Below are 12,848 nucleotides of genomic sequence, written 5' to 3'. Positions count from 1 at the left end.
GAGCTAGCTAAAACAACAGGTAAGATAACAGCAGCTAGTCCACTAACACAGCAACAACAGGTAAAAATGGCGCGACGACTAGGCAGAGAGGGTCGGATTAACTACACACAGATCCTGAGTTAAAGCACAGAGCCGACAGATAAAACACAAATAAACAGAATGGAGTACCGTGAATTAATGGACAGTCAAGCAGGCATCAGCTATGTAGCCAAGTGATCATAGTGTCCAGGGGGCAGCCGTAGATGGAGCAGGGAGGCCTCCACTAAGCTAGCACGCGGCGTTTAAAGTTAGTAGCCCGGGGTGTGGTCTGCTCAGACGGAGGGGTCTGCTCAGACGGAGGCCGGTTGAGGCACAGCGGATGGGGTATTCGTCTGCAGACCAAGACGTGGTCGTGTCGACAGAGAATCCAAGCCGGATGGCGATGGCGAAAGAGAGGTTGTGAATGTAGAATTTGTGTTGCTAACTGGTGCTAGCTTCGTGGCAGTGGCGCTAGCTGCGCTAGCTGCAAGCTAGCTGTGAGGATCAGAAGTAGTGGCTCCGGGATTACGCAGGAATCCGGCGTTGTTGTCGAGAGACAGTCCGATGCTGGTAAATTGGTGAGTAAATCCAGGCTAATAACAGGGCTGGTGTCTGTGCAGAAGGTAAAAGCTGCTAGCAGCCGGCAAAAAATGGCGAAATTAGCTTGTAGCTGATTAGCTGGTTAGGTACGGGGGTTCTTGAAAGTGTTCCAAAGTTTAAAAAAATAATAGCGATTCCGTATCACATTGGGTGAGGTAGGTTCACGGAAGGTATAATCGAATTAAAAATCGAAAAGAGATTGAAAAAAAAATGTTAAAATATATACAACAAATACGAAAAAAAACGAAACGTACACGAGAGGACTAAAGAAACACGTCTACACTGCTACGCCACTTGGAGTGCAGAGCCACCTGAGCCACTTGTGTGTGGTGTAGACTCCGTCTCATGCTACCACTAGAGTGAAAGCACCGCCAGCCTTCAAAAGTGACCAAAACATCAGCCAGGAAGCATAGGAACTGAAGTGGTCTGTGGTCACCACCTGCAGAACAACTCCTTTATTGGGGGTGTCTTGCGAATTGCCTATAATTTCCACCTTTTGTCTATTCCATTTGCACAACAGCATGTGAAATTTATTGTCAATCAGTGTTGCTTCCTAAGTGGACAGTTTGATTTTCACAGAAGTGTGATTGACTTGGAGTTACATTGTGTTGTTTAAGTGTTCCCTTTATTTTTTTGAGCAGTGTATATTACAGTTTTTAATGCCATCCCACATTATTAGATGTGCCAAGCTTGTAGCATCATATCCAAGAAGACTCAAGGCTGTATTCACTGCCAAAGGTGCTTCAACAAAGTACTGAGAAAAGGGTCTGAATACTTATGTAAATGTGATATTTCTGTCATGAATACTTTCCAAATGCACTGTATGTAGGTGCAATTCAACTGGAAAGACAACAGTGCCATCTAGTGATGAGTGGAATCTGTGACGCTGCAGTAGCCAGACTCACTCAAGGTTCAACACTTCTTGACATTCGTTTGATTTCATTTATGTACTTCTGTTCAATGTCAAATCTACCTTGTTACCTCCGGTCAACAATGTTGTTGGGGTCTGCATATTTATTCATCCATGGCATTCAGAGCCCTTCTTAGTAGACCTACTGATTTTCATGGGGGTTTCTCTGTTCTGCATATGAGAAAGACATCTAAAGTAGCAACTGGAAAAAGGGAAGGAAAACAGGAATCTTAAATAAAGAATCATTGGGTAGAGGAAAGAGTGACAACTCGGAGACATGAGGGGAGAAAGACGAAAGTTAGGACTGGCAAGCATCGCCAGATACCTAACGGCAGCAGTCCACTTACAGTGCATTCAGAAAATATTCAGACCCCTTGATTTTTCTACATTTTGTTACATTATAGCCTTATTCTAAAATTGATTAAATTGTGTTTTTTTCTCATCAATCTACACACAATACACACATAATTACAAAGCATAAACAGGTTTTTAGACATTTTTGCAAATGTATTATTTTTTAAATATTTTTTATATCACATTTACAAAAGTATTCAGACCCTACACTCAGTACTTTGTTGAAGCACCATTAGCAGCAATTACAGTCTCGATTCTTCTTGGGATTCTTCTTAGCACACCTGTATTCTGGGAAATTCTCCACTCTCCTGAGTTTCTCCTGTCGTTGTCCTGTTGGAAAGTGAACCTTCACCCAGTCTGAGGTCATGAGCAGGTTTGCATCAAGGATCTCTCTGTACTTTGCTCCGTTCATCTTTCCTTCGATCATGACTAGTCTCCCAGTCCCTGCCACTGAAAACCATCCCCACAGTATGATGCTGCCACTAAATTGCTTCACCATAATAGGGATGGTGCCAGGTTCAGGCCAAAGACTTCAATCTTGGTTTCATCAGATAAGAGATTCTTGTTTCTCATGGTTTGAGAGTCCTTAGGTGCCTGTTGGCAAACTCCAAGCGGGCTGTCACGTGCCTTTTACTGAGGAATGGCTTCCATCTGGCCATAAAAGCCTGATTGGTGGAGTGCTGCAGAGATGGTTGTCCTTCTAGAAGGTTCTCTGCAGCTCTGTCAGTGACCATCAGAACCTTGGTCACCTCCCTAAGGAAGGCCCTTCTCCCCCGATTGCTCAGTTTGGCCGGGCAGCCAGCTCTAGGAAGAGTCTTGGTGGTTCCAAACTTCTTCCATTTAAGAATGGAGACCACTGTGTTCTTGGGGACCTTCAAGGCTGCAGAAATATTTTGGTACCAGTCCCCAGATCTGTGCCTCGACACAGTTCTGTCTCTGAGCTCTACAGACAATTCCTTCAACCTCATGGCTTGGTTTTTGCTCTGAGATGCAATGTCAACTGTGGGACCTTATATAGACAGGTGTGTGCTTTCTAAATCATGTCAGATCAATTAAACTTACCACAGGAGGACTCAAATGATGTTGTAGAAACATCAAGGATGATCAATGGAAACAGGATGCACTGGAGCTCAATTTCAAGTATCTTAGTCTGAATACTTATATAAACAAGACATTTTCAAAGAAAATTATACAATTTGGCTTTGGTATTGTGTATACTGATGAGGGAAAAATTACTATAATCCATTTTAGGTTAAGGCTTTGTAACAAAATGTGGAAAAAGTCAAGGGGTCTGAATACTTTCCGAATGCACTGTATATTCAGTCAACATAAAGGACTAACTTGAACTGTCACAATGACAAGAACACAAATGGTTAAATGTTGCAAGGGTTCAACAACTGTCGTTCTTCTGTGGTAACTTATTTTGGTTACCCTAGACATACTGAACGCATTGACATATTGGAAACATTCAACATGTTCATTGTGGGAACATTGGAACAAACTACCCTGGTCCCAGATCTGTTTGAGCTCGTCTACTCCATTGCGTCATCGTCAAACCAAACATGTTGGACATGACAATGAGTAAACATGACAGCATACACTGGTACTCAGGCTAGTTTTGAACAAATAACATTAATAAACAAAGTACTGAACTGACAAGGTCAAAACAGAGAACTTGGTTCTGTAGAGGCATATTTTATTTATTTTTTCAATATACTTCAGAGGAAAACAATATACAAAGCAATGATGTGGTCAGCTTTACTGAATGTGTTGGTGCATCTCAAATCAGACTGAATAGAAGATTAGAACGGTGGAGAAAAATCAGGCAGTCACAGCTCAGGACACCGTTTACTTCTCAAATCGCACCCCCATTCCCTATATAGAGCACTATTGTTATACATTGGGCACCATTTGGGACAAAGCCAGTTTCTGTACTGACTCGGAGTGAACAGGGGGGGAATACAAAGATGCAAGTATGGACGGGAGTGCCAAAAACAACCCTATAGATCGATGCATGACAAACGCTTGTTGAATATCTTTTTGTTACTGGATCAAATAGAAAAAAAACATGGTATATTTATTTCCATGTCAGAGGTTGTGTGACTTAAGACTTTCAACAAGGCACTAGCATTAATAGTAATAAACAAAACACTAACAGAACTCCAATAAAATAACCAGTGCTCACTTGAGTTTAGCATGTTTATTACAATACGCACATATCACATATGTCATTGCTCTGCTCAACCTCTGACCCTGGTGTGTGGGGTTAGTGACCAGCAACTCCATGTCTACATCCCAAATGGTACCCTGTTCCCTATATAGTGCACCACTTTTGACCAGGCCCTTTGGGAAAGAAGACTAAAAAGGAGAAGCGACTGCTGTGGAATGACAGAGCAAGAAGTACAAATGGGAGCCAGTAGTTCTAATTGTGTCATTCAGGTCAATTCACTGAGTTCCATTTGCCTCCCATTGCACTTCCTGAAAAATCTTGAGAATTATGACATCATCTCCTTTTTAGTATTTTTGACTACGGGCCATGGTCAAAGGTAATGTACCAAATCAGGAATACGGTGCCATTTCAGCTGCTTTAATAGCTCCCAGTAGCACTCATTCGAAACAGTGTGCAAAGAAAAGTGTAGCAATAATTTATTAATAACATATTCTGATATACTAGTAGCACTGCAACTTTTTAATAAAGCCTTTTTCCTTTACTTCTTAAACTTCATTATTACTTTATCAACTGTACATAGGAATGAACTCTCGGATGAACCAAGACGGTGCCCTCGCTTTTAATAAAAGTAACACCCCCCCCCCCGAAACTTGCTGGAAAGTTTGAGAAAAAAACCCAGGAGGGTTTTTACTCTTCCCGGCTCCTCTACATTATAGGAGGAGCTAGACCACGGGGTTGTGCTCCTGCGTGTAACGTGTATGACCAGGGTGGGAGTTACGGGGTGCTAGCAGTGGGAATGGTCCTTGATCTCAAAGCAGCACACAATTGTGGCACCTTCTTTCTCCCCCCCATCACACCACCAGGCACTGGTTTGTTTGTTTTTCGTTTTAGGAAATGCAATGCAGGACAGGGCCACTGGGAGCTGTGAACAAACAGATCTGAACCATTGCGACCAGACATTATGTACCTTTCAGCAGGAGGAAGGTGGGGATGGGTAGCTGTGTGCGGCCGTCTCCCAAATATCACCCTACTCCCTATATAGTGCACACATTTTAACCAAAAGTAGTTCAATACACATAGGAAATAGTGTGCCATTTGGGACACATCCTGTGTGTGTGTAACCATTATACTTCAACCAAAGGGGGATAATAGGGAAAATAACTTTAATCCATTGAGCATTATTATTATTCAAGAGCAGAGAAAAACCAGTGAGTTTGTTTTACCTTGCTTGCTTGTTTTACACTAAGGTATTATTAATGTTTCAGTTATTATTGACTGTATAACACTATACTCCACCATTTCCATGCAGGTCATAGATGTGCTCAAGGCAATGGTTCACCCATCTAAAACAAAAGCTTCAAGTCTGCAGACTGACAGTGCCGTCCCAAATGCCATCATATTCCCTATATAGTGCACTACTTTTGACTAGGGCCCATAGGGTTCTGGTTAAAAGTAGTGCACTATAGAGGAAATATTGTGGCATTTGGGACATAACCACTGACAGACGAGTTTAATATGAAGGAGGCTATGAAATTAAGCCGTTACTTCCTCGGCATAACGTTGATTAGTTTGGATGTCAAAAGCTTTGATAAGCATGGCTTTCCATGGTCTCAATAATCTACAAAACATATTTACAACATGAATAACATCTACAAGAAATCTACATCTCCAGGGCACATACAAAACCAACCATGMGTGCATCCCAAATGGCACCCTATCCACTACATAGTGTACTATAAAGGCAATAGGGTGCCATTTGGGACACAACCCATGTCTTGTATCAACCCTTTTTCTCCCCTCTTCCCCAACCAACCAACCAACCAACCAACCAACCAACCAACCAACCAACCACTCAGACCCTCTCCCACAAGCCCAGCACTCTCCATACCCAACGGTCCAAAGCCAATCCAACTGCAGCTTGTGTTAAGACTGGGCACAGAACAAGAACAGTTCTCCCAACCAACGGCTCTCTTACAACCATGTGCAATGGGTCTCTCCACCCTATCCTCTCCACTCTTCAACTCAAGTTCTCAGACCATGAAGGAATTCTGATTCTTCAACTTTTCAAGTTCTTTAATTTGTTGTCTCAAAAATAATATCCTAGACAAGAGTAGAAAAAAAATATGTATTAGTTTTCATGCTAAAATATTTGTAATAATAGAACACATGGATGTTAACATGCATATCGCAGGCAATTAGGGTCTGGACTCTTACCTCTGCTCGCGCAATGTCGCTTGAATTTCACTGACTCGAACTAAGGATCTGAGATTTTTGAGCTCCGTGCAATTTTCAGACATGTAGATGCTTCCCATGGTGTGGGCCTCCTCACGTAGTCTGGAAGCCTGGGGGGGAGAAAAAAAAAGTTTAAAATAATCAAAGAAAATAAAAAAACAGCAGCAATGACACTGATCAATGCATAATGAATCTAGGTTCACATAAAAATAATGAAATTAATAGGTTACCCAATACTGCTAAAATCTATACAATCTCTATGCTCTTTACTGGTGAAATAATAACAAACAATGCATACAATTACTTAGATGCGTATCCTACCTGTTTCTCTGCGTGGTCGGCGGGCCAGCCCTGGACATGCTTGATGAGATTCTCATTGAAGTGTGCTGCTAGGGTGGGGGTGAAGGAGCAGGAGGCTGGTCGGGTGGAGGAAGAGGAGTTGGAGGGGGTGGAGGTGGTGGCACTGCTGCTGCTGGGGGGGACGTAGTTGGGACCTGGGGATGGACTCCTCTGACTGCTGTGGAATGACAGAGGCGCAACGAGAGGGTCAGACTAATTATGCATATTATATGTCAATGATATTCTGCTGTAATAACACTATCACCAACTTTGTTGTTGTAACAGAGGAGACAGGAGGGTCAAACCAATATCAGACAAAACAGACCAACACAGCATAATATCAACAATTAAGGTTCTTAGAAATCAAATATAACTAAACAATTGTGCATATTATGTGAGATTCTGCTGACCAAATACAACCAGAGAAAAGGCTCCACATCAGACAAGACTGACACATTCTGCATATTATCTTAAGCTCAAAACATCCATGAAGTCCAGTGTCTGACTACAGTCAGGGTGGGGTAATCTACATTGTAATACTTATTTTTGCAATACTGTATTCACTCAGTGGCTTGTGAATCGTGATATTTGGTTAAATCCACTTAACAGTTCCAATACATATCAGATGTGTTTAACTTGATGTCGTCTTGATTTCTTTGGATAAACAATGGTGCATCCATTATCTTTGTGTGTAGCGATACAATGCAATGACTTATGAAAAACGTGTTGTTCTATAAACCGCCAGCAGGTGGTGCCACAAAATGACATATTGACAAATTAAACTGTCTCCTACAAGGCAGGATCATGGATGGCATTGTTCTGTTTTTGCTTCACATCAGCCAGACCAGAGTTGCTTGAAGAATCTTACTAGCAATAAGTGGTTGTTTTGTCTTCTATAGATAGGAGCGTCTGCTCTGTTACGATTTAAAAAAAAAATAGATTTTCACACTAAAAACACAAATGAACATGACACACACAATGGACACATTCAATGCCACACAATGTTATTCAAATGTATTAGTTTCTTCAATCTACACAARACCCAATAATGACAATGCAAAAACGTTTTGCTTTAAGATTTCTTTTGCAAAGTATAAATAAACTGAAATTTTACATTTACACAAGTATTCAGACCCTTTACTCAGTACTTTGCTGAAGCACCTGAGTCTTCTAGGGTATGACGCTACAAGTTTGGCACATCTATGTGAGGAGTTTCTCCCAATCTTCTCTGCATATCCTCAAGTTGTGTCAGATTGGATGGGGAGAGTCGCTGCACAGATATTTTCATGTCTCTTCAGAGATGTTAGATCGGGTTCAAGTCCGGGATCTGGCTGAGCCACTCAAGGACATTGAGACTTGTCCTGAAGCCACTCCTGCGTTGTCTAGGTTGTGAGCTTAGGTTTGTTGTCTTTTTGGAAGGTGAACCTTTGCTCTAGTCTGAGGTCCTGAGCACTCTGGTTTTCATCAAGGATCTCTGTTCTTTGCTCCGTTCAGCTTTCCCTCGATCCTGACTSGTCTTCCAGTCCCTGCAGCTGAAAAACATTGTTTGGAACCCTTCCCCAGATATGTGCCTCGACACAATCCAGTCTGAGCTCTACGGACAAATCCTTCGACCTCAAGGCTTAGTTTCTGCTCTGACATGCGCCGCCAACTGTGGGGACCACATACAGTTGAAGTCGGAAGTTTACATACACTTAGGTTGGAGTCATTAAAACTTGTTTTTCAACCACTCCACACATGTCTTGTTAACAAACTAGTTTTGGCAAGTAGTAAGTTAGGACATCTATTTTGTGCATGGCAAGTCATTTTTTCAACAATTGTTTGCCGACAGATTTCACTTATAATTCACTGTATCACAATTCCAGTGGGTCAGAAGTTTACATACATAGTTGACTGTGCCTTTAAACAGCTTGGAAAATTCCCGAAAATTATGCCATGGCTTTGGAAGCTTCTGATAGGCTAACTGACATCATTTGAGTCAATTGGAGGTGTACCTGTGGATGTATTTCAAGGCCTACCTTCAAACAGTGCTTGACATCATGGGAAAAGCAAAATAAATCATCCAAGACCGCAGAAAAAAAGTTGTAGACCTCCACAAGTCTGGTTCATCCTTAGGAGCAATTTCCAAACACCTGAAGGTACCACGTTCATCGGTACAAACAATAGTAACCAAGTATAAACACCATGGGACCACGCAGCCACCATAGCGCTCAGGAAGGAGACGTGTTCTGTCTCCTAGAGATGAACGTACGTTGGTGCGAAAAGCGCAAATCAATCCCAGAACAACAGCAAAGGACCTTGTGAAGATGCTGGAGGGAACAGGTACAAAAGTATCTATATCCATAGTAAAACGAGTCCTATGTCGACATAACCTGAAAGGCCGCTCAGCAAGGAAGAAGTCACTGCTCCAAAACTGCCATAAAAAAGCCAGACTACGGTTTGCAACTGCACATGGGGACAAAGATTGTAATTTTTGGTGAAATGTCCTCTGGTCTGATGAATCAAAAATAGAACTGTTTGGTCATAATGACCATCGTTATGTTTGGAGGAAAAAGGGAGGCTTACAAGCCGAAGAACACCATCCCAACTGGGAATACGGGGGTGGCAGCATCATGTTGTGGGGATGCTTTTCTGCAGGAGGGACTGGTGCACTTCACAAAATAGATGACATCATGAGGAATACAATTATGTGGATATATTGAAGCAACATCAAGACATCAGCCAGGAAGTTAAAGCTTGGTCGCAAATGGACAATGACCCCCAGCATACTTCCAAAGTTGTTGCAAAATGGTCTGGACCACAGACAGAGAGCTAAGAAGAGAGGAAACACACCAGAACCCTTGAGGTTCACCACAACCACACAGAGACAGGGAGGAAGGTTAAAAGCCCAGATTAGACTGGCACAGATTATAATTTTACTGAAATTCACTTGCTGTTGATTGACTCTGGACAACAAAGTCAATGTATTGGTATTGGAGTGGCCATCCCAAACCCTGACCTCAATCCCATAGACAATTTGTGGGCAGAACTGAAAAAGCACGTGCGAGCAAGGAGGCCTACAAACCTGACTCCGTTACACCGGCTCTGTCAGGAGGAATGGGCCAAAATTCACCCAACTTATTGTGGGAATCTTGTGGAAGACACCCGAAACGTTTGACATAAGTTATAACTTCACTAGGGTAGGGGGCAGCATTTGAAATTTAGGATGAAAAACATGCCCAAATTAAACTGCCTGCTACTCGGGCCCAGAAGATATGATATGCATATACCTGGTAGATTTGCATAGAAAACACTRTAACGTTTCCAAAACTGTTAAAATAGTGTCTGTGAGTATAACAGAACTGATCTGGCAGGCGAAAACCTGAGAAAAACCCAACCAGGAAGTAGTTTCTTTTTTGGTTTTGTAGTTTTCTATTCAATGCCATTACAGTATCCATTGACTTAGGACTCAAATTGCAGTGCCTATGCCTTCCACTAGATGTCAACAGTTTTTAGAAATTGTTTCAGGCTTGTATTCTGAAAAATTAGGGAGTAAGAGCAGTATGAATGAGTGGACCCTGCCGTGTTAGAGCTTTTTCATTCGCACGACCGAGAGTGCCTTTCTTGTTTACCTTTTATATTGACCACGTTATTGTCTGGTTGAAATATTATCGATTATMTAGGCTAAAAACAACCTGAGGATTGAATATAAACATCGTTTGACATGTTTCTATGAACTTTACAGATAAAATTTGGATTTTTTGTCTGCCTGTTTTGACTGCGTTTGAGCCTGTGGATTACTGAAGAAAATGCGAACAAAACTTAGGTTTTTGGATATAAAGAGACTTTATCGAACAAAAGGAACATTTATTGAGTAAATGAATGTCTGCTGAGTGCAACCATATGAAGATCATCAAAGGGATAAATTTTATCTCTATTTCTGACTTGTGTAACTCTTCTACTTGGCTGGTTACTGTTTGTAATGATTTGTCTGCTGGGCTATGTTCTCAAATAATCATAAGGTATGCTTTCGCCGTAAAGCATTTTTTAAATCTGACACAGTGGTTGGATTCACAAGAAGTTCATCTTTAAACCTATGTAAAATATGTTTTATTTTCWGAATTTTTATAATGAGTATTTCTGTATTTGAATTTGGCGCCCTGCAGTTTCACTGGCTGTTGAAGAGGTGGGACGCTACCGTCTCACGTACCCTAGAGAGGTTAAACAATTTAAAAAGGCAATGCTACCAAATACTAATTGAGTGTATGTAAACTTCTGACCCACTGGGAATATGATGAAAGAAATAAAAGCTGAAATAAATTATTCTCTACTATTATTCTGACATTTCACATTCTTAAAATAAAAGTGGTGATCCTAACCAACCTAAGACAGGAAAATTTTACATGGATTAAATGTCAGGAATTGTGAAAAAGTATAGAAGAGTTTAAATGTCTTTGGCTAAGTTGTATGTAAACTTCCGACTGCATCTGTATAGACAGGTGTGTGCCTTTACAAATCATGTCCAATCAATTGAATTTACCACATGGACTCCAATCAAGTCGTAGAAACTTCAAGGATGATCAATGGAAACAGGATGCACCGGAGATCAATTTCGAGTCTCATAGCAAAGGGTCTGAACATTTATGTAAATAAGGTATCCGTTTTATTTTTAATACATTTGGAAAAATMTCTAAAAACCTGTTTTTGCTTTGTCATTATGGAGTATTGTGTGTAGATTGAAGGGAAAAAATCATTTAATCCATTTTGGAATAAGGCTGTAACTTAACAAAATGTGGAAAAAAGGGAATACTTTCCGAATGTACTGTACAGTGCTCCAGCCCATAAATGAATAAAGTGTCTGCTAAATTACTAAAAATGTAAATGAAAAGCTCACCCTTGACGCTGGAGAGTCCTTGGGGAGGCTGCGATGTCGTGTCCGTGCTGTTTGTCGTTGGGATGGGGCTGCTGGGGGGAGGGCTGAGGGGCTGATCCTTGCTGCTTCACAACCGGCGTGTTGCTCACCTGGACCAGACAGAGAGCGGAGAAGGGTTAGAGAGGAAACACACCAGAACCCTTGAGGTTCACCACAACCACACAAAGACAGGGAGGAAGGTTTAAATCCCAGATTAGACTGGCACAGACCATAATTTTACTGAAATTCACTTGCTGTTAATTGACTCGACACAAACACAAGGGGATGGGATGTTATAGGATAAAAATGACAGTAGCTATAGTTTCCATCCAATTAGCGACAGATTTATGCAAATATTCTAAAATATCATACAAAAGACCCATCAAGCTCATCACCGTGCATTTTCGTCACACTGTGAAGGTCATTATAGTGCCTTCAGAAAGTATTCACACGCCTTGACTTTTTCCACATTTTGTTATGTTACAGCCCGAATTTAAAATTGATTAAACTGGCCAACATACAAAACCCCATAATGTCGAAGTGGAATTATGTTTTTACAAATTAGTAAAAAAAATTAAAAGCTGAAATGTCATGAGTCAGTAAGTATTCAACCCCTTTGTCATGGGAAGCCTAAATAAGTTCAGGAGTAAAAATGTGCAAGTCTCATAAGTTGCATGACTGTGTGTAATAATAGCGTTTTACATGACTAGAATGACTACCTCATCTCCGTACCCCACACATACAATTATCTGTAAGGTCTCTGTCGAGAAGTGAATTTCAAACAGATTCAACAACAAAGACCAGGGAGGTTTTCCAATGACTCGCAAAGACGGGCAGCTATTGGTAGATGGGTAAAATAAAAAAAGCAGACGGTGAATATCCCTTTGAGCATGGCGAAGTTATTACACTTTGGACAGTGTTGGACAGTGTATTAATACACCCAGCCACTACAAATATACAGGCGTTCTTCCTAGCTCAGTTGACGGAGAGGAAGGAAACCGCTTAGGGAATTCACCATGATGCCAATGGTGACTTAAAAACAGATCGAGTTTAATGGCTGTGATAGGAGAAAACAAAGGATGGATCAACAACGTTGTAGTTACTCCACAATAATAACCTAATTGACAGTGAAATGTAAGGAGCCTGTACAGAATTAAAAAACATTCCAAAACAGCCTGTTTGCAACAATGCACTAAAGTAATACTGCAAAAAATATGGCAAAGTAATTTACTTTTTGTCCAGAATATAAAGTGTAGTAATGGATTTGCCCCAAACATAGAGGTGGCTGCATTATGTTATGGGTATGCTTGTAATCATTAAGGACTGGGGAGATT

The 12,848-nt window shown here is 41.1% G+C and overlaps 1 protein-coding gene across 1 annotated transcript in view; it reads right to left on the bottom strand.

The window, feature by feature from the left end:
* Positions 1-5,397: 5,397 nt before the first annotated feature.
* LOC111953238 (WW domain-containing adapter protein with coiled-coil) overlaps positions 5,398-12,848 on the bottom strand; it is a 65,447-nt gene continuing 57,996 nt past the window's right edge. Inside the window, exons 10-13 of the mRNA XM_023972380.2 lie at positions 11,497-11,624; positions 6,606-6,801; positions 6,267-6,394; positions 5,398-6,152 (exon numbers count right to left, since the gene is read on the bottom strand). Of these exons, the coding sequence (XP_023828148.1) occupies positions 6,083-6,152; positions 6,267-6,394; positions 6,606-6,801; positions 11,497-11,624 (522 nt within the window). The 3' untranslated portion in view covers positions 5,398-6,082. The remainder of the gene's footprint in view (positions 6,153-6,266; positions 6,395-6,605; positions 6,802-11,496; positions 11,625-12,848) is intronic.

This window comes from Salvelinus sp. IW2-2015, linkage group LG27, assembly GCF_002910315.2.
Source record: "Salvelinus sp. IW2-2015 linkage group LG27, ASM291031v2, whole genome shotgun sequence".
Lineage (NCBI taxonomy): Eukaryota > Metazoa > Chordata > Actinopteri > Salmoniformes > Salmonidae > Salvelinus > Salvelinus sp. IW2-2015.
Note: the sequence above shows the minus strand (reverse complement) of the source record. Positions and strands in the feature narration are given on the sequence as shown.